A 21,623-nucleotide genomic window follows, 5' to 3' on the forward strand; every position below is an offset into this window, starting at 1 on the left:
GTATGCCGACCTTGCCAACCCCCACACCTGCTTCCATCAGCAGCCAGTCCACTTTCTGTGCATGCTGTTTGATGGCATCATCAACTCTTGAGTCAATCATTGCTTCAGTCAAAACTCCATCTTCAGAAGAGTAGGCGGCAGCCTTCCAGGAAAACAAATTCAATAAAAAAGCTGGCTTTGGATATGATACTAAGCAGATTCATATTTTGTGTCAACAGGCTTTTCTACTTACCTGCCAAGCCACACCAAGTTTAGAGATTTCACGACCGGACATTCCCTCGGTTTGCTTTGCAATGTCTGAACACTTCTGTCCATAGTCGAACTGAGTCAACTTTAATCTCCTGTTGAGTTAAAGCACAAGAGATCTGTATGGTAAATGAGCCTTTAGCTTTAACTTGTTTCCTATCATTCATCATCTCTACATTTACTGGTTTCAACTGACCAGTGCACTCTGCTCGTGCACAACTTCATTAGGACTTAAAGACCATTTCATTAAGGCAGTAAGTTAAGACTCAGACATCACTTTGGTTTCAGGACTGCACACATTATACACACCATTATGCAACTTGAGCTAGCAAGGTGACCTCTAGGGACTAGTGCTTTCCGTTGCGGTAGTAAATCACCTCTGCTACAGAGCAGAAACAGTAGACATTATTGAAATAAGACAAGTGTACTCACTGTCTTCCTGTAGTGGCAGGACCCAGCACAAATTTGTCAAAATACAGGCGAACCAATCTTTCCCTCTCCTCCAGACCTGGTAGCGCAAAGTCTACTATCTCGTCAATGCGGTCGTTAATGGCCCAGTCGAACTGTTCAGGCTGGTTACTAGCAAGCATCAGCATGAACCTGAGGAGAGAAAATGAGACTGCTGAGACCTGGCCAGTGACCTTTTCAGTCATGGCGATGACCTTTTCATGCCCAGCCATGCACAGTGAATAATGTAAGACACCAACTTGTTGCTCTGCTCCCCGGTGCGGTAGAGGAAAGCATTGAGGGTAGCTCTGAGGTCCTCACTGATTTTCTCCTGCAACACAAAAATCATGACTCATGGAAATATGATTAAAACCCAGTGCATCGTCACCATGCATACGGCACTGCAGCTGAACTCACTGTGGCTCGCTTACGCAGGAATGCATCAGCTTCATCTACGAACAGCAAGAGGCTGCAGAGAATCAGAGAACATCAAAAAGAATGAGCTTAAAAACTGAAAATGTCTTTAAGGCCTTTAATGTAATGTAAGTATTTAGTGGAATAAAAGCGACTACATATGTAACATGTCTACACTATTGAACTTTCAAAGACGATATTTAACAGCTGATACACATTAGAGTGCTAATTCATTGAGTGTTAAAGGAGCAATTTAAAGTGCCCTACCCTCGCCTGCTGGTGCTGGCCCAGTCAAACACCTTGTGCATGGCAGTGACTCCATCGCGCCCCATGGGTGCCACGTCCCCACCTGTCATGATGGCATAGTCCATCCCTGAATGAATAGCCAGTTTCTGAAAGCCAGTGGAAGAAGCTTCGGTCTTAAATATTAAGTAACAAGTCAAAGACATAGGAAATTATTATGCATTATTAGGGCAAGAAACAAAGATCCTTAAAGAGTATCAAAATATACTGTAAATATGTTTCTGTACATAAACATATCTGAAAGATCTGTAATGTTTTGTGGTGAAATGTTTCATAATCCATCGTTACAGTGGCATTTTCTGGGTTAATCGGTCACTGTTTATGGTAACAACCTCATTATTTTTCTATAGATTCAAAACAAGCCAGCCAATTATGTTTTGACCAAGCCAAACACAAGTCATTATATCATATGGGCAGAGATTTTGACAGAACAAACCTATCAGAGAGTTAGCCCAAAACATGAAAAAACTTGCAGGAACATATTGAGGTATGTAAATCACCAGTGAGGAGTACCAAAACAAGCTTTTATTTATTTTAAAAAGTCCCTCTATTGACCTTCAACCGTCTACTAAAGCCAAAAATGTCAAAAAAAAACATGAAAAGAGAAGAAAATCAAAGGGTGTCTGATCCAGCCATACCTTGGCAAATAGTGTTTTTCCTGTTCCAGGGGGTCCATACATCAGGATGTTCCTGTACAGGCCTCTGTTCTGCTTGGTGTTACGAGTGACGACGGCAATGTCCCTCACACGTTCTTCCAAAGCTGGCTGTGTGATCAGGAGCGCAATAACATCATTCAGCATTTTTAACAGTCACAGAATGAGAACACAAATGTTGAATGCTGAAGATTTCAATATGAGAAAAAGCACAAACAGCAAATGACTCACACTGAGCACCACGCCCTCTAAGGCATCCTGCGGTCTGCTTCTCAAACGCTTGGCTGTCTAAAAATAAGGAAAACAGAGGGAATTGCACAGTGACTTGTTTCTATCACAAATCGTTTTTCCATTAACAGCTAGACACAGGAATTATGTCTGAAATCTGAGTGCTTCTAAACAGAATTTGTTACGGTCTAACTGTAAAAAAACAGAAAAGCTGCACCATTTTAACACCTTAGCACACATGAGTCTCTTCTGTTCTTCTACACACAAATTCAGATGTTCAGTTTCTGGTCCGCTCAGTCCTGAAAATAACAACTCAAAGATTCAGTGCACGTCCCTCCCTTATTGTTTTGGTGTCTGAGAAATAAAATGAATATATTCACCCATTTTGCACACTTCATCAGTATAACTGATAGCATTTTTTTAAAGTTTTTGCTATTTTTATGACACATTGTAAAATTCTCCCAAATTCAGTCCATTTGGCAGGATTAGCAGGATTTGCTGCAGATAATACATAAATAAACAAATCCATTCATACAATTTCTTATCAGAAAATACATTTGATGCACTTCCAGTTGTTACTGGCTGATGTTGCAAACTTCAAATATGATAAGACCCCAGACATTTCACTGTTATTTATCAACAGTGGTTCTTAAAAACTGCTAAATAATCCCAAGTATTTATTTACATCTAAAGTCGACCTCATTAAAATACAGTATTTACTCACATTATGCAAGTATCTCATTCTTGTGTAGGGGATACAAGTTGGTTTTTTATCACTCGCACAATAAACAGTAAAGACATGAACATCTGGATCAGGTTTGACCTTGATAGGGTGTTTGATGGCCTCCGCAACTGTTAACCTGGAGGTCTCTCGGACCAGTGAGGGCTTGCCCATACGAGCCTCTATGTAGCGCCCAGCCACCGCTGTGGCATTCCTGGCAGAATACACTCCTGCTGCCAACAGGGTCAACCCAGCGACCTGTGGGGGGGGGGCAGGACAACACACATTGTCAAACGTGTGCAGTATATCAAATATGAAGACCACTGGCTCCCATACTCCTCTGCAGTCCTCCTGTGGTGAAAGTGTGACAAAGCGTGACAGGTCTGACATGGATTTACCGTGGCAGTGAGTTTGTCCCAGTCAGAGACAAAGGCCCTGAATCCTTCCCCAAACACTGCTCCCAAAGTCCTGCCAGGAACAAAGCACAATTATCACACTGACTGCCTCCGCTGTGGCAGCTACACTCACTGCCGCCCTCTGGGATTTTTGTTTAACAGCTACTTAGAGCTGAGAGAGTTTAAAGGAGGATAACATGCCAGTTACTCTGAGAATTAAGGAAAGTGGAAAGTCATTTTGCCTTCACCTTATAGATTCAAGGACAGTTTGTCGGTGTTCAGCAGCTTTCAGGCGGATCTGTTCCCTAATCAGGTCTGCGTTCTCCCGCTCCACCTGAGCACGAGCTTTGGCCTCCGCTTCAACCTGAAGCAGGTCGTTCTTGTGTCTCAGCTCCATTTCATGTTCAATGGTAGCTGGGAGGAAAAGAAGAGGATATTAATAACCACATTCTTATGACCACTTCTGACAGAGCTGTGCATTTGACCTACTTTAAATCAGCATGGTTTAACTTAATATTACACTAAGCTAAAAGCAGAATGAGCTGATTTAAAGATACAGTTCCTTTATACTTGGCTCTTCTAATATGGAAACTGTGCATTCATGCTGAAGGTGGAACTGGGTAACATATGATTTTCATCAGCCTTTGACTGTCATCAACAGGACGTATCATGGCTCTGAAAAAGCTTGCAGTGGCATGTAACTGAAATAGTCACATTTCTCTGATAATGGGACTTTTTTCATAGAAATGCAAACAAATGTGCTGAATAAAGGACTGGTCCTTGTGACTGCTTTCACTAAGCCTGTTTCTAGTCAATTTGTCATCTATTATTGTTTCTGCTCCTTTAATTTTATTTCTCGGTGTAACTGCAGGGTGTTGTTGTAGAAGAGTATGTATGTTCAATCAACCTACTACATGTAAATACAGCACAAATTAATAGAATTATTAAAAATTTTTTCCACTTGGGGGCAACGGAACAAACTATAAACACAACACTGAAATATCATTAACTTGTAAAGTCGTTATACAGAACATTATAGCAAACCGTTGCCTATTTACACATCCAGCAGACACTAAACAAAAATAGCATTTATTTGGAATTAACTTTCAGGCCACCTGAAGAACGTAAGCCCAAGGTTCACTCTCCTTATAGCTCTTATGTAGTAATTCAAATATATGACTCTTTAGCTGTGTTCACCGGCTCATTGCTGACTGTGTGTGTCTGCGGTGTGTTGCTGAGCAGGTAACATACAGAGTGTTTATCAGACCTTCTCTGCTAAAAACTGTGGCCTGTTACAGCTGGAAAAGAGGTTGATGAGAGAGGTGAGACTGAACCAAAACCTCAAAGCTGTGGGCTAAAAAACTGAATTACAAATGGTCTGTTTGTATGAAAGTTTTTGTTTTTCAGTTAAAGGAAATAAAAAGAGGAGTAACCTTACTATTTAGAGGAAAGACACAATGCAAATATCTAGTGAAGAGTAATTCATCAACAAGAATTAGAGCTGTAAGGACATAGGATTTGCAGGTTAGTCAGCTGACAGGAAAACAACCTGCAACCACTTTGATAATGAAATTATCATTTTAGTTAAGCTTCTCATATTGGAGGATCAGATACTTTTCTTTGTCATACATGATAGCAAACTCAAAACCTTTTGTTTTGAACTGCTGGTGAAACAAAACATGAAGACGTCACTTTGGGCTTTGGGAAATGTTTTCAACATTTCTTATATTTTACAAACAAAACAAATTATTAATTAATTGTGAAAATAATTGGCAGGTCAGTTGATAATGAAAGTGATTTTTAGCTGCAGCCCTAATAACAATGACATTATGATTCTGTGAATGTCTTGAAACCCCAATGAGTTGGGCAGCTCTGCTCCGCTACAGAGTACAGGCCAAAGACGAGCCACAAATCTCACAGCGAGCCATGTAATCACTGAGTCACTGCGAATGATCAACCTCCTTATTGACCCTTGCAGATATATTATGGCCATTCTTTGCGACGAAGCAGCACAAATCCTACTTTTTACATCTAATAAAAAGTTCTTACATGACGTCATGAGTGGGTGAGTAATGTGTAATACGAAGGTGAATCTGGGTTTATGTTTTACCTTTCCTCATTGCCTCTTGCTTCATAACAGAGTCCTCTTGTTTGCGAAGATTGTCCTCATTGAGGAATTGCTGTGGAAAAACACATGAACATCGGTGCTCCACTCAGGTATGACTGATATCCATTTCAGGTGTCTATTTAAAAGGTTTACCTGTTGCCTAAGCTGATCATCATACCTCTGTCTGGCCAGTTTGTCTTGATATTGTGCCCTCTAGAGGTGAGAAAACAATTTATTACATTGATATTTAAGTATTTATATTACTTTTAGCTAAAACAAGTGTTTTACTGCCAGAACAGTAGCATGGTGTATGAATTGTTAACTCCATACTGCTTGGTTTTGCTTTGTCTCCTCTGCAAATGTTTTCCGTCTCTCCTCCCCTTGGAGTTGGATCTGCTCTCCCTTCATCTGCTCCAAAGCTGCCTCATATTCCTGTTGGAGAGTTTCAGTTTGTGTTGTGTTTACTGACATCAGCCCTTAGCACTTACTTCTTCTGAACATAGTATGATCACAAAATAACACCAGAGGCATATCACTTGGATGATGAAGTACTGTCACCCCACCCTACCCCCTCCTGGTCGAAACACCTACTTTCACTTTACTCTGATGCTCCAGCTGTACAGTCTGCTCCTGCATACGAGCCAGCTCCAGTGCTTCTTTAGCATATCCTGTAGAAATAAATAAGAAAGAACAGTGGATGATGCTGCTTTATTCATTCGTCCATATACATTTTGACCACCTGGACAACTGCAGTTACACTTTTGGGTATAACCTATTTTAAACTGTGCCCACAAGATGATCCTGATTGTCATAGCTGAAATTTAAAAACCTGAATATATATTTAAACAAACAAATATACTGTGCTTAACATAAACTGCGTAAAAATACAGTGAACAGCAGGAAGCATGTTCATCTGCACATACTGACATGGAGGGCATGATGTGTGGTACAGGTGAGGAGCTGAGCTCAGGACACTTTGTTCCTCTCTGCTCCCTGACACGCCCACCAAAACTCTCCAACTTTGCTGCACATTGTGTGGAGGTCAAACAGGCTGGCACAACGACGACAAAGTAATCATGTAGGTACATAAGATACCGAGATCCAATCTGTCATTGACCTGGAGCAAGTGTGTGCAACGTTGTGAGAAATTTTGCAGCCTAGATTCAGTTCTCACTCGTGTCAAAGTAAGAGAGACTCGCAAGCCAAACTCCATTTAAAAACACCTGCAAAATGCACGTACCTCAGCACTACATTAGACTGAGGAATTATTACAAGTTTCTGATAACGCTGGTACAAATCACATTCAGGCAGAGCACATCATTGTTATAGTCGGGTCAGTATTGTTTCATATTTTTGCTTTCCGCTGGCCTCGGGTGTTTATTGGAGGCAAACGATAACAGTTACAAAACCTGTAATATTGTCAGTGTTAAGCTGCTCAGTCTGACAATTATGAGCCGAATTAAAGAAAGACACTTGTTAGTTTAGCAGGACTCTCAGACCATGATCTTCAAAGTGTGAAGGTTTACCAAATGGATAGATGTAAAAATCAACATGTTGTTTAAGGAATTCGGCGTGAGGGTCTCTCAACCGAAAAGAACAGCACGTGCCAACATGAGAAAGTTTGTCCAGTCAACTAAAGACAACAACAAACTTAAAAAATAACGCACAAATATAGAGAGAATGCAATTGTTTTTAATTTTACAGAAAAACGTGAAATTAGTTCGCACGTGATTTGTCGAGCTCCTTTGCAGCTTTTGCAGCTCTCTCCAGCCCAGTCGGGTCAAAATTACTCCACTTATCCCCGGGTTTGTCTCCCCCTGGACCTCCCGGTGCTCCCCCGGCCCCTTCAGCAGGAGCAGCCGCTGCCTGTTCCTCCACCGGCGGCGACCCGGAGCCCTTCCTCCAGCCGAAGAACCACGACATGCTGTTTCAGAGGTGAGGACGCCACAGGCTGAAGTTTGAGTTACAATGCCTCGGTGGTACACAGGACCATGCTTATTGGACCCGAGCCAAGAAGAGGACAGTAAAACTTCCGGTCAAACCTTTAAAAAATAAAATAATTATTGACTAATAGCAATACCATTGTGCAACATTATTCAGGTTAATCGAGAAGAGGAAGACTGAAATTATGGTTGATATAATAATAATAATACATGTAAAGAATATCTCATTCCAAACCTGCATTTATGGTTATATATAGCCAGTCGTTTATGCCCTGTATCCATTAAAATCTGAACAAATCACAGCCCTAAACTCTGATTTTTTTCTATATGAAGAAGAAGAAGAAGACGAAGAAGAAGAAGAAGAAGAAGTTTTACTGTCGTTGTCTGGTAAAAACAATGAAATACAGTTTAGCAGTTCTCTGGTTCAGCAGCAATAAAAATAAAAGCTATAGCAGCAAATGACAGTTCCACCCTGTTTGGTCGTCAAGTGGAGAACTGTCTTTATCTAAGAATTATTCCTTCAGATGACCAGTTGAATGCTTTTACGCTGAAAAAAAAAATATTAATGATTATAATTATTATTATTATTATTATGTCCAGTATATCCGTGCTTATTACTTATTTGTGTGAATGATAGATATGCCGTTTTACAATTTTAAATGAAATAAATCATCAGAAAATATTGTATTTATTGGGAAAACATGGACGGTCTGAGCCAGGAAGATCTTTTGGCAGCATCATAAGCTGTGTACAACAATATCACTGATCTCAGAGCTGCTTATTTATAATCTGGTGAGTCAGTGGTGAGTACTCAGTTGTACTGACCATGTGGACAAAGCTCGTTGAATCAATCTCAATCTACATGAGAATAAATTTTTCCCTTGACCTTCAAATTAATTACCATCAGAATAGTTTGTGTGTGATGTGCTGCATGGCGAATGATAGTGCAGTCAGAGCAGAACAGTAAGAGGTCTATCAAAAGTGACTGTATTATTCAAGAATAAACTTAAATGACAAAGCATAGAGCATATGTTTTCATGACTATATATGGATGGGTCAAGGACATATTGAGTAACAGTGTTAGCTAAGAGTAACATAAAATCTAAAGTACTTCACTGACATGACCAAACAAAAAAACAAAAAAACATACTGAGTCAAAGGAGAAATTAGATGAATATATGCCCCGAAATTGGAATAAATTTGGCAAAGTTGTGAAAATATTTTTAAGAGATGAATTATACATTCTGTATCATCGTCAAGAACAGTTGAGAAATGGGAGCAAAACGATATTATGATCATTATCCAATTAAAACTGACTTACACATACCACCAGCATATCACTGTATGTTTTCTGTTATGGATACATACGTAACTGACCCTCGTTTACATCAATGAGAGTTGTGAAAGAGGGTCTCTCTTGTGGTGCGTTCATGTACAATGGGATAAATATGTTTCTCATGGGTGGAGTTTACATGTACTACCAAATTAAGTGCAAATTGTGTTTTTATATAGTGACATGACCGGTGCCATGTTCATGCTTGAAGCTGATTTTGTCATTGCTCCACTCCGGCAGCAGCACAGTGTATGTATGTGTATGTTGTGACTGCCGGATAGAAGAGCTGGGAGGGGAGCACGTGAAGGCAACAACCGTGACGCACGTAGAGGGCGGGGCTTCTGTTTAACATACAAGGTGGTTGAGACAAAAGTGAGCAGTCCTCTCTGTGCTGTGGTGTAATTACTGTCAAACATATCCAGTCAGCAAGATGTCCGTGGCCTGTGTTGCCCTGAGTCGAAATGTTTTGGCTATTAGGAACTCTGGCATGATGGTGGTAAGTATAAAATAATGTTATTTAGCTTTAGAACAGGCATTTCTCATAGACTACTTTGAGAAATGTGTTTGTTAACAACTGGGTGTTTTTTGTTGATGTACTGACTGTGTATTTAATGCTAGGCTCCAGGTTGTCATCCAAAAGAGTGTGTAATAGTGGCTTTGTCACTGTAAGGACAAACCCTGCTCTTAGGCGATGTGGGTGAAAGTGACAGAATATATAAGAAACCTATTCTAGTAGTACCTGCTTCACTTTGAAGTGTGAATGAATATAGTAGAAGTTTTCATTTCATTTTCAATACACAATCAAAAAAAAGTTAAACATACAATTAGCCATTGTGAATGAGCTGAGCTGTTGTGCAACTCCTTCCTCCTATTAAAGACTGATATACGAAGTCTGAAAGTTTTTTGAGCTCAGGGTACAAAAATATCTGTTTACTTCTTATAACTGTACAGAAATATTTAACTTATTGTTCTTAAGCCCATCGTTCATTGTCCTTTAAGAGTCAGTTAGGTAATCATAAAAACTGCAGTGATGTAACACTTCCACGACAGTTAATCTAAGCCACCACTAGGGGGAGACACTACACCTTCTTATGCAAAAAGCAGAAGTACTGGCCAAACATTCATACAGTGTAGTAACAGTGATTTATAAAATGATAGTGTGTCTCAAAGGTTCTAATTGTATTTTTTAATGTTTTCAATAATGAATTTTTGTAACATTCATGATATCATTTTCAAAGGCTTTTATCTGAATGATTTTATTGGTTGGGTTTGTATTCATGCTCCCTTCCTTGTATAGTGTTATATTGCCACTTCATTCTGAAGTCTTTGGGATTTGTGCAATACAATTAAAGTATCATGATTGTTTTTGTTTCTATGAGTTGATGTGACAGTACTAGTCATATCCTCTGGTGTTACAGGTTAGGTGCTTCGTTTTAGCCTTGGTTGACCTCACCAATAGCTCTGTCACATTATGAAGTGTTCTCTTGTACCCATCTCTGTATTGTATTTTTACCTGAAACATTGTGCTTTAGTGGTCACGATTAAAGTCGGGAATACCAGAAGGAATTAAAAATGCATAAACAATAATAAAGAATGACTCTGGTGTCTCTGTGTATGACTTCTCTTATCTGTGATACAGATGGTGCGGTATGCTCAGACTGCAGCTGCTCCGGTTCCTGAACCCAGAATCAAGAAGTTCCAGGTTTACCGCTGGGACCCCGACACCTCCGGAGACAAACCACGAATGCAGACTTATGAAGTTGATCTTAACACGTGAGTCATGACCAGGTCCATTATTAGGACTCTGTTGAGCTGTATTTTACCTTATACAGTAATGTATTACATGTTACTGACATATTCCTCTTTCTATAGCTGTGGTCCAATGGTTCTGGATGCACTCATTAAGATCAAGAATGAGATTGACCCCACGCTCACATTCAGACGCTCCTGTCGTGAGGGTAAGAAACAAACATCTGGATTCAACTTGCACACAGTAATGTAAACACTTTCCACTCAAACTTTAAAAAGTCAAAGTAAATGGATCATGTAAACATGAACCTTTATGCCAGATTTCCACGACCCACTGACTTGTCTGTCTCCTCAGGTATCTGTGGCTCATGTGCCATGAACATCAACGGAGGCAACACGCTGGCATGCCTTAACAAAATTGACACAAACACAAGCAAACCGACAAAAATCTACCCACTCCCACACATGTATGTGGTCAAAGATCTGGTGCCTGTAAGTACTTCAAGTGCAGAGTACAGTTGAATTCCATATTTGAAAGTGCTATAGCAGATGCACATGGACATTAGAAGATGATGAAGACAGACGTGTAAAAATAGAATTAATTTTAAAAAAGTAATGATAGAAATAAATAAAATGCATTTATTGGTTGTTTGAGTTCCTAAAGTGGCATATTCCTCATATAATTTCCACCAGGATATGAGCAACTTCTATGCACAGTACAAATCCATCGAGCCATACCTGAAAAAGAAGGATGAAACTCAAGAAGGGAAGGAGCAGTATTTCCAGTCAGTGGAGGACAGGCAAAAACTGGTAAATAAACCAACTTCTTACTGGAAGATTTACAGAAATGCATAAATGATACAACACATCCCTTGGCAGCCATATTGCAGGTTGTGATATCTTGGCAGTAGCTGCTAACAGATGAGCTGACCTGTCATGCATTAACAGGGTATTCAGCAGAATCACATTTGTAATGATGGCATTATGCTTTGCCCATGGAGTGGTAAAACAGCACAGAGACTGTCAGAATAAGCTGTTGTCTTTGACCCAACAGGACGGCCTGTATGAGTGCATCCTCTGTGCTTGCTGCAGCACCAGCTGTCCCAGCTACTGGTGGAATGGAGACAAATACCTGGGACCTGCTGTCCTAATGCAGGTGGGTAAAGACAATTTCAGAACATCTATCTTAAATATATTCAATTATGAAATTCATGTCCCCGTATTTTAATTTTTATATGAGTGTCTTTCTAAAATTCACTCACTGTTACTGTGCATAACAGGCTTATCGGTGGATGATTGACTCCCGTGATGAATTCACTGAGGAACGTCTGTCTAAACTTCAGGACCCCTTCTCTCTCTACCGCTGCCACACTATCATGAACTGCACTAAGACTTGCCCCAAGGTACCTAAAATCATTCACACACACTCACAGTCCTACTGAGTGAATAGAGTTTTAGTTTCTCACAGTGTGTTTGACACACTTCTCCACAGGGACTCAACCCAGGAAAGGCAATCGCAGAGATCAAGAAAATGATGGCGACTTACAAAGAGAAGAAAGCAGCAGCTTCATGAACGTCTGAAAACCCAGCTCTCTCAAGATCCTCCAAGAATACCTCAAACTAAGTTAAGAGGAAGAGAAGAGCAAACCAGGGAGTTTTGCCTGCATCAGCACCTTTTATGATTTTCATGCATGTGTGAGATGTGAGTGTGTGGATGTGAGAGAGTGTAATTGTATAAGGGAGCAGAAAACAGGAAAGAGTCAGAATAAGGTGATGGAAAGAACTTCTCGAGCAAAACATTTTGAGTGATGCAACATGTTGGACCATATCTCTGCTATTTGTGTGCACAGTGGAAAAAACAAGGCTCTGTTGTAATTGCTCTTGAAAATTGTATTCAGACTGTAAATATTTAAATATTTGTTAATTAAATATGTGCTGAACTTATTATGGAATTCAAACGTATGTTTTTGGATGAGTAAAGCACATTTGTTGATTGCCTTTGCAACTTACTTTACAATTAACAATCCTGAAGGATCTAATGGGACATTTTCATTTGAAAAAGGTTCCACATGAGAATAAATAATTCACTACAACAATATGTTTTCATATTATGATATTTTTAATGGTTATAATCAGATACAAACGTATCTCTTTGGCAACATAACAATATCATATCTCAAATCTTTTTTGTTATAATGAGATAATGTTGAATGTTATGATACCAAACTTGCATATGTTATCACAATGAGAACAAGATCCAGTCAAAGCCTGAAAAGAGGACATGGTATGTGTTCTTAGATAATGCCTACAGTAATGTTTTTCATCTGCTTATGATATTTACTGAGCACTGAACAGTTTCTATAACCCTGGTGTGTTATACATGACACAAGGGTCAGTTTAATATAAAACACAATTTTATAAAATATAGGGGGATAGGGGGTCCCTGCTCCATCTGTCCATCAGTTTCTGGGTCTTTGACCTGAAAAACGTTGAAGACCCCTGCTGTAGAACACTCAGCTCACTCACTGTGTGGTTCATTATAACCACTGCCTCCACTACCACCTCTCAACCTCTTTAAGTCACTCATTGTACTTGACAAGTTATCGTGTTCTGGAGGAAGAAAATTGTGAGAATGACATCCAGAGAACTTTAAAAAAGTTGCTACTCGCTGAACCTAGATGCTTGCTGACCCCAGGATCATCTGGGGTCTTCAGTAGGCGGGACCAAAGAGGGCCGACAAGAGGATCAGGACACTGCCTACAACACAGAAGACCCCAGGATCATCTGGATAAAAGAGGACCCAGTGTTGTAGGTGGTGTCCTGCTGCTCGCTAGTCCTGGAGTCTTCGGTGTTGTAGGTGGTGTGTCCAGCTCCTCGCTGACCCCAGGATCATCTGGACCAGGACACCGCCTACAAGGAGCAGGACACCACCTACCTTGTAGGCAGTGTCTGGACCAGGACACCGCCTACAAAAACCAGGACACCACCTACCACCTACCACCACCCCAGGCGTCTTCAATGTTGTAGGCGTTGAAGACCCGGTGTTGAAGACCTCTGTGTTGTAGAAGGTGTCCTGATCCTGGGGTCGTCGGTCTTGTGGGCGGTGTCCTGCTGCTCCTCTTTGGTCTTCGGTGGGTCTTTGGTGTTGTAGGCGCTGAAGTGTGTCCTATTTCCTATGGAAAAAGTAGTCACAAAAACGTAAATGTCAGATATGTCATAAATAAAATAAAAATACAAATACTCTTTGTCCTGGGGTCTCCAGTGTCCTGCTGACGGTGTCCTGCTGCTCCTTTTTGGTCATGTTGTGGGCGGTGTCCTGTTGCTCCTCTTTGGTCGTGTTGTGGGCCGTGTCCTGTTGGCGGTGTCCTGCTGCTCGCTGGTCCTGGAGTCTTCGGTGTTGTGGGTGATGTGTCCAGCTCCTCGCTGACTCAAGGATCATCTGGACCAGGACACCGCCTAAAAGAACCAGGACACCACCTACCTTGTAGGCGGTGTTTGGACCAGGACACCGCCTACAAGGACCAGGAAACCACCTACCACCACCCCTGGGGTCTTCGGTGTTGTAGGCATTGAAGACCCGGTGTTGAAGACCTCTGTGTTGTAGAAGGTGTCCTGATCCTGGGGTCTTCAGTGCTGTGGGCGGTGTCCTGCTGCTCACTGGTCCTGGAGTCTTCGGTGTTGCAGGTGGTGTGTCCAGCTCCTCACTGACCCCAGGATCATCTGGACCAGGACACCGCCTACAAGGAGCAGGACACCGCCTACCTTGTAGGCAGTGTCTGGACCAGGACACCGCCTACAAGGACCAGGACACCACCTACCACCACCCCTGGGGTCTTTGGTGTTGAAGACCCGGTGTGGAAGACCCGGTGTTGAAGACCCGGTGTAGAAGACCTCTGTGTTGTAGGTGTCCTGATCCTGGGGTCTTCTGTGTTGTGGGCGGTGTCCTGCTGCTCCTCTTGGTCTTTGGTGGGTCTTTGGTGTTGTAGGCACTGAAGTGTGTCCTATTTCCTATGAACCTTAAAAAAACATAAATGTCAGATATGTCATAAATAAAATACCAATACAAATACTTATTTTACTGCGCCTGCTGCTCCTCTTTGGTCATGTTGTGGGCGGTGTCCTGCTGGAGGTGACCTGTTGCTCCTCTTTGGTCGTGTTGTGGGCGATGTCCTGCTGGCGGTGTCCTCCTCCTCTTTGATCGTGTTGTAGGTGGTGTCCTGCTGCTCGCTGGTCCTGGAGTCTTCGGTGTTGTAGGTGGTGTGTCCAGCTCCTCGCTGACCCCAGGATCATCTGGACAAGGACACCGCCTACAAGGACCAGGACACCACCTACCTTGTAGGCAGTGATTGGACCAGGACACCGCCTACAAGGACCAGGACACCACATACCACCACCCCTGGGGTCTTCGGTGTTGTAGGCGTTGAAGACCCGGTGTTGAAGACCTCTGTGTTGTAGAAGGTGTCCTGATCCTGGGATCTTCGGTGCTGTGGGCGGTGTCCTGCTGCTCACTGGTCCTGAAGTCTTCAGTATTGTAGGTGGTCAGTCCAGCTCCTCACTGACCCCAGGATCATCTGGACCAGGACACCGCCTACAAGGACCAGGACACCACCTACCACCACCCCTGGGGTCTTCGGTGTTGAAGACCCAGTGTTGAAGACCTCTGTATTGTAGAAGGTGTCCTGATCCTGGGGTCTTCTGTGTTGTGGGCGGTGTCCTGCTGCTCCTCTTTGGTTTTTTGTGGGTCTTTGGTGTTGTAGGCGCTGAAGACCCGGTGTTGAAGACCTCTGTGTTGTAGAAGGTGTCCTGATCCTGGGGTCTTCTGTGTTGTGGGCGGTGCCCTGCTGCTCCTCTTTGGTCTTTGGTGGGTCTTTGGTGTTGTAGGCACTGAAGTGTGTCCTATTTCCTATGAACCTTAAAAAAACATAAATGTCAGATATGTCATAAATACAATACAAATACAAATACTTATTTTACTGCGCCTGCTGCTCCTCTTTGGTCATGTTCTGGGCGGTGTCCTGCTGTAGGTGTCCTATTGCTCCTCTTTGGTCGTGTTGTGGGCGATGTCCTGCTGGCGGTGTCCTCCTCCTCTTTGGTCGTGTTGTAGGTGGTGTCCTTCTGGTGGTGTCCTGCTGCTCGCTGGTCCTGGAGTCTTCAGTGTTGTAGGTGGTGTGTCCAGCTCCTCGCTGACCCCAGGATCATCTGGACCAGGACACCACCTACAAGGACCAGGACACCTACCTTGTAGGCGGTGTCTGGACCAGGACACCGCCTACAAAGACCAGGACACCACCTACCACCTACCACCACCCCAGGCGTCTTCAATGTTGTAGGAGTTGAAGACCCGGTGTTGAAGACCTCTGTGTTGTAGAAGGTGTCCTGATCCTGGGGTCTTCGGTGTTGTGGGCGGTGTCCTGCTGCTCCTCTTTGCTTTTTTGTGGGTCTTTGGTGTTGTAGGCGCTGAAGTATGTCCTATTTCCTATGAACCTTAAAAAACATAAATGTCAGATATGTCATAAATAAAATACAAATACAAATACTTATTTTACTGTGCCTGTTGCCCCTCTTTGGTCCTGGGGTCTCCAGCGCCCTGCTGGCGGTGTCCTGCTGCTCTTCTTTGGTCGTGTTGTGGGCGGTGTCCTGCTGGAGGTGTCCTATTGCTCCTCTTTGGTCGTGTTGTGGGCGATGTCCTGCTGGCGGTGTCCTCCTCCTCTTTGGTCGTGTTGTAGGTGGTGTCCTTCTGGTGGTGTCCTGCTGCTCGCTGGTCCTGGAGTCTTCGGTGTTGTAGGTGGTGTGTCCAGCTCCTCGCTGACCCCAGGATCATCTGGACCAGGACACCGCCTACAAGGAGCAGGACACCACCTACCTTGTAGGCAGTGTCTGGACCAGGACACCGCCTACAAGGACCAGGACACCACCTACCACCACCCCTGGGGTCTTCGGTGTTGTAGGCGTTGAAGACCCGGTGTTGAAGACCTCTGTGTTGTAGAAGGTGTCCTGATCCTGGGGTCTTCGGTGCTGTGGGCGGTGTCCTGCTGCTCACTGGTCCTGGAGTCTTCAGTATTGTAGGTGGTCAGTCCAGCTCCTCACTGACCCCAGGATCATCTGGACCAGGACACCGCCTACAAGGACCAGGACACCACCTACCACCACCCCTGGGGTCTTCGGTGTTGAAGACCCGGTGTTGAAGACCTCTGTGTTGTAGAAGGTGTCCTGATCCTGGGGTCTTCGGTGTTGTGGGCGGTGTCCTGCTGCTCCTCTTTGCTTTTTTGTGGGTTTTTGGTGTTGTAGGCGCTGAAGTATGTCCTATTTCCTATGAACCTTAAAAAACATAAATGTGAGATATGTCATAAATAAAATACAAATACTTATTTTACTGTGCCTGTTGCTCCTCTTTGGTAATGTTGTGGGCGGTGTCCTGCTGGAGGTGACCTGTTGCTCCTCTTTGCTCGTGTTGTGGGCGATGTCCTGCTGGCGGTGTCCTCCTCCTCTTTGATCGTGTTGTAGGTGGTGTCCTTCTGGTGGTGTCCTGCTGCTCGCTGGTCCTGGAGTCTTCGGTGTTGTAGGTGGTGTGTCCAGCTCCTCGCTGACCCCAGGATCATCTGGACCAGGACACCGCCTACAAGGACCAGGACACCACCTACCACCACCCCTGGGGTCTTCGGTGTTGAAGACCCGGTGTTGAAGACCTCTGTGTTGTAGAAGGTGTCCTGATCCTGGGGTCTTCGGTGTTGTGGGCGGTGTCCTGCTGCTCCTCTTTGCTTTTTTGTGGGTTTTTGGTGTTGTAGGCGCTGAAGTATGTCCTATTTCCTATGAACCTTAAAAAACATAAATGTCAGATATGTCATAAATAAAATACAAATACTTATTTTACTGTGCCTGTTGCTCCTCTTTGGTAATGTTGTGGGCGGAGTCCTGCTGGAGGTGACCTGTTGCTCCTCTTTGCTCGTGTTGTGGGCGATGTCCTGCTGGCGGTGTCCTCCTCCTCTTTGATCGTGTTGTAGGTGGTGTCCTTCTGGTGGTGTCCTGCTGCTCGCTGGTCCTGGAGTCTTCGGTGTTGTAGGTGGTGTGTCCAGCTCCTCGCTGACCCCAGGATCATCTGGACCAGGACACCGCCTACAAGGACCAGGACACCTACCTTGTAGGCGGTGTCTGGACCAGAACCCCGCCTACAAGGACCAGGACACCACCTACCACCACCCCTGGGGTCTTCTGTGTTGTAGGCGTTGAAGACCTCTGTGTTGTAGAAGGTGTCCTGATCCTGGGGTCTTTGGTGGGTCTTTGGTGTTGTAGGCGCTGAAGTGTGTTCTATTTCCTATGAACCTTAAAAAAACATAAATGTCAGATATGTCATAAATAAAATACAAATACAAATACTTATTTTACTTCGCCTGTTGCTCCTCTTTGGTCCTGGGGTCTCCAGTGTCCTGCTGCTCTTCTTTGGTCGTGTTGTGGGCGGTGTCCTGCTGGAGGTGACCTGTTGCTCCTCTTTGCTCGTGTTGTGGGCGATGTCCTGCTGGCGGTGTCCTCCTCCTCTTTGATCGTGTTGTAGGTGGTGTCCTGCTGCTCGCTGGTCCTGGAGTCTTCGGTGTTGTAGGTGGTGTGTCCAGCTCCTCGCTGACCCCAGGATCATCTGGACCAGGACACCGCCTACAAGGAGCAGGACACCACCTACCTTGTAGGCAGTGTCTGGACCAGGACACCGCCTACAAGGACCAGGACACCACCTACCACCACCCCTGGGGTCTTCGGTGTTGTAGGCGTTGAAGACCCGATGTTGAAGACCTCTGTGTTGTAGAAGGTGTCCTGATCCTGGGGTCTTCGGTGCTGTGGGTGGTGTCCTGCTGCTCACTGGTCCTGGAGTCTTCAGTATTGTAGGTGGTCAGTCCAGCTCCTCACTGACCCCAGGATCATCTGGACCAGGACACCGCCTACAAGGACCAGGACACCACCTACCACCACCCCTGGGGTCTTCGGTGTTGAAGACCCGGTGTTGAAGACCTCTGTGTTGTAGAAGGTGTCCTGATCCTGGGGTCTTCGGTGTTGTGGGCGGTGTCCTGCTGCTCCTCTTTGGTTTTTTGTGGGTTTTTGGTGTTGTAGGTGCTGAAGTATGTCCTATTTCCTATGAACCTTAAAAAACATAAATGTCAGATATGTCATAAATAAAATACAAATACTTATTTTACTGTGCCTGTTGCCCCTCTTTGGTCCTGGGGTCTCCAGTGCCCTGCTGGCGGTGTCCTGCTGCTCTTCTTTGGTCGTGTTCTGGGCAGTGTCCTGCTGGAGGTGTCCTATTGCTCCTCTTTGGTCGTGTTGTGGGCGATGTCCTGCTGGCGGTGTCCTCCTCCTCTTTGGTCGTGTTGTAGGTGGTGTCCTTCTGGTGGTGTCCTGCTGCTCGCTGGTCCTGGAGTCTTCGGTGTTGTAGGTGGTGTGTCCAGCTCCTCGCTGACCCCAGGATCATCTGGACCAGGACACCGCCTACAAGGACCAGGACACCTACCTTGTAGGCGGTGTCTGGACCAGAACACCGCCTACAAGGACCAGGACACCACCTACCACCACCCCTGGGGTCTTCTGTGTTGTAGGCGTTGAAGACCTCTGTGTTGTAGAAGGTGTCCTGATCCTGGGGTCTTTGGTGGGTCTTTGGTGTTGTAGGCGCTGAAGTATGTCCTATTTCCTATGAACCTTAAAAAACATAAATGTCAGATATGTCATAAATAAAATACAAATACAAATACTTATTTAACTGTGCCTGTTGCCCCTCTTTGGTCCTGGGGTCTCCAGTGCCCTGCTGGCGGTGTCCTGCTGCTCTTCTTTGGTCGTGTTCTGGGCGGTGTCCTGCTGGAGGTGTCCTATTGCTCCTCTTTGGTCGTGTTGTGGGCGATGTCCTGCTGGCGGTGTCCTCCTCCTCTTTGGTCGTGTTGTAGGTGGTGTCCTTCTGGTGGTGTCCTGCTGCTCGCTGGTCCTGGAGTCTTCGGTGTTGTAGGTGGTGTGTCCAGCTCCTCGCTGACCCCAGGATCATCTGGACCAGGACACCGCCTACAAGGAGCAGGACACCACCTACCTTGTAGGCAGTGTCTGGACCAGGACACCGCCTACAAGGACCAGGACACCACCTACCACCACCCCTGGGGTCTTCGGTGTTGTAGGCGTTGAAGACCCGATGTTGAAGACCTCTGTGTTGTAGAAGGTGTCCTGATCCTGGGGTCTTCGGTGCTGTGGGCGGTGTCCTGCTGCTCACTGGTCCTGGAGTCTTCAGTATTGTAGGTGGTCAGTCCAGCTCCTCACTGACCCCAGGATCATCTGGACCAGGACACCGCCTACAAGGACCAGGACACCACCTACCACCACCCCTGGGGTCTTCGGTGTTGAAGACCCGGTGTTGAAGACCTCTGTGTTGTAGAAGGTGTCCTGATCCTGGGGTCTTCGGTGTTGTGGGCGGTGTCCTGCTGCTCCTCTTTGGTTTTTTGTGGGTCTTTGGTGTTGTAGGCGCTGAAGTATGTCCTATTTCCTATGAACCTTAAAAAACATAAATGTCAGATATGTCATAAATAAAATACAAATACTTATTTTACTGTGCCTGTTGCTCCTCTTTGGTCATGTTGTGGGCGGTGTCCAGCTGGAGGTGACCTGTTGCTCCTCTTTGCTCGTGTTGTGGGCGATGTCCTGCTGGCGGTGTCCTCCTCCTCTTTGATCGTGTTGTAGGTGGTGTCCTTCTGGTGGTGTCCTGCTGCTCGCTAGTCCTGGAGTCTTCGGTGTTGTAGGTGATGTGTCCAGCTCCTCGCTGACCCCAGGATCATCTGGACCAGGACACCGCCTACAAGGACCAGGACACCTACCTTGTAGGCGGTGTCTGGACCAGAACACCGCCTACAAGGACCAGGACACCACCTACCACCACCCCTGGGGTCTTCTGTGTTGTAGGCGTTGAAGACCCGGTGTTGAAGACCTCTGTGTTGTAGAAGGTGTCCTGATCCTGGGGTCTTTGGTGTTGTGGGCGGTGTCCTGCTGCTCCTCTTTGGTCTTTGGTGGGTCTTTGGTGTTGTAGGCGCTGAAGTGTGTTCTATTTCCTATGAACCTTAAAAAAACATAAATGTCAGATATGTCATAAATAAAATACAAATACAAATACTTATTTTACTTCGCCTGTTGCTCCTCTTTGGTCCTGGGGTCTCCAGTGTCCTGCTGCTCTTCTTTGGTCGTGTTGTGGGCGGTGTCCTGCTGGAGGTGACCTGTTGCTCCTCTTTGGTCGTGTTGTGGGCGATGTCCTGCTGGCGGTGTCCTCCTCCTCTTTGATCGTGTTGTAGGTGGTGTCCTGCTGCTCGCTGGTCCTGGAGTCTTCGGTGTTGTAGGTGGTGTGTCCAGCTCCTCGCTGACCCCAGGATCATCTGGACCAGGACACCGCCTACAAGGAGCAGGACACCACCTACCTTGTAGGCAGTGTCTGGACCAGGACACCGCCTACAAGGACCAGGACACCACCTACCACCACCCCTGGGGTCTTCGGTGTTGTAGGCGTTGAAGACCCGATGTTGAAGACCTCTGTGTTGTAGAAGGTGTCCTGATCCTGGGGTCTTCGGTGCTGTGGGCGGTGTCCTGCTGCTCACTGGTCCTGGAGTCTTCAGTATTGTAGGTGGTCAGTCCAGCTCCTCACTGACCCCAGGATCATCTGGACCAGGACACCGCCTACAAGGACCAGGACACCACCTACCACCACCCCTGGGGTCTTCGGTGTTGAAGACCCGGTGTTGAAGACCTCTGTGTTGTAGAAGGTGTCCTGATCCTGGGGTCTTCGGTGTTGTGGGCGGTGTCCTGCTGCTCCTCTTTGGTTTTTTGTGGGTCTTTGGTGTTGTAGGCGCTGAAGTATGTCCTATTTCCTATGAACCTTAAAAAACATAAATGTCAGATATGTCATAAATAAAATACAAATACTTATTTTACTGTGCCTGTTGCCCCTCTTTGGTCCTGGGGTCTCCAGTGCCCTGCTGGCGGTGTCCTGCTGCTCTTCTTTGGTCGTGTTCTGGGCGGTGTCCTGCTGGAGGTGTCCTATTGCTCCTCTTTGGTCGTGTTGTGGGCGATGTCCTGCT

General features: G+C 45.2%; 1 protein-coding gene across 1 annotated transcript; it reads left to right on the forward strand.

Moving 5' to 3' along the window:
* Positions 1-9,155: 9,155 nt before the first annotated feature.
* Positions 9,156-12,578, forward strand: LOC121193906 (succinate dehydrogenase [ubiquinone] iron-sulfur subunit, mitochondrial). The gene is made up of 8 exons (XM_041056336.1): positions 9,156-9,286; positions 10,430-10,563; positions 10,663-10,748; positions 10,895-11,031; positions 11,233-11,349; positions 11,594-11,695; positions 11,820-11,942; positions 12,032-12,578. Exons 1-8 carry the CDS (start codon positions 9,221-9,223, stop codon positions 12,110-12,112), a joined length of 846 nt encoding a protein of 281 aa, XP_040912270.1. The 5' UTR covers positions 9,156-9,220; the 3' UTR covers positions 12,113-12,578.
* The last annotated feature ends 9,045 nt before the right edge of the window (positions 12,579-21,623 follow it).

Source organism: Toxotes jaculatrix, chromosome 2 (genome assembly GCF_017976425.1).
Source record: "Toxotes jaculatrix isolate fToxJac2 chromosome 2, fToxJac2.pri, whole genome shotgun sequence".
NCBI classification, from domain to species: Eukaryota; Metazoa; Chordata; class Actinopteri; family Toxotidae; genus Toxotes; species Toxotes jaculatrix.

Coding starts and splice junctions, on each gene's coding strand:
- LOC121193906 (XM_041056336.1), top strand. CDS start 9,221: ATGTCCGTGGCCTGTGTTGCCCTGAGTCGAAATGTTTTGGCTATTAGG. Junction 11,696..11,819: donor GACCTGCTGTCCTAATGCAG/GTGGGTAAAGAC, acceptor TGTGCATAACAG/GCTTATCGGTGGATGATTGA. Junction 11,943..12,031: donor GCACTAAGACTTGCCCCAAG/GTACCTAAAATC, acceptor ACTTCTCCACAG/GGACTCAACCCAGGAAAGGC.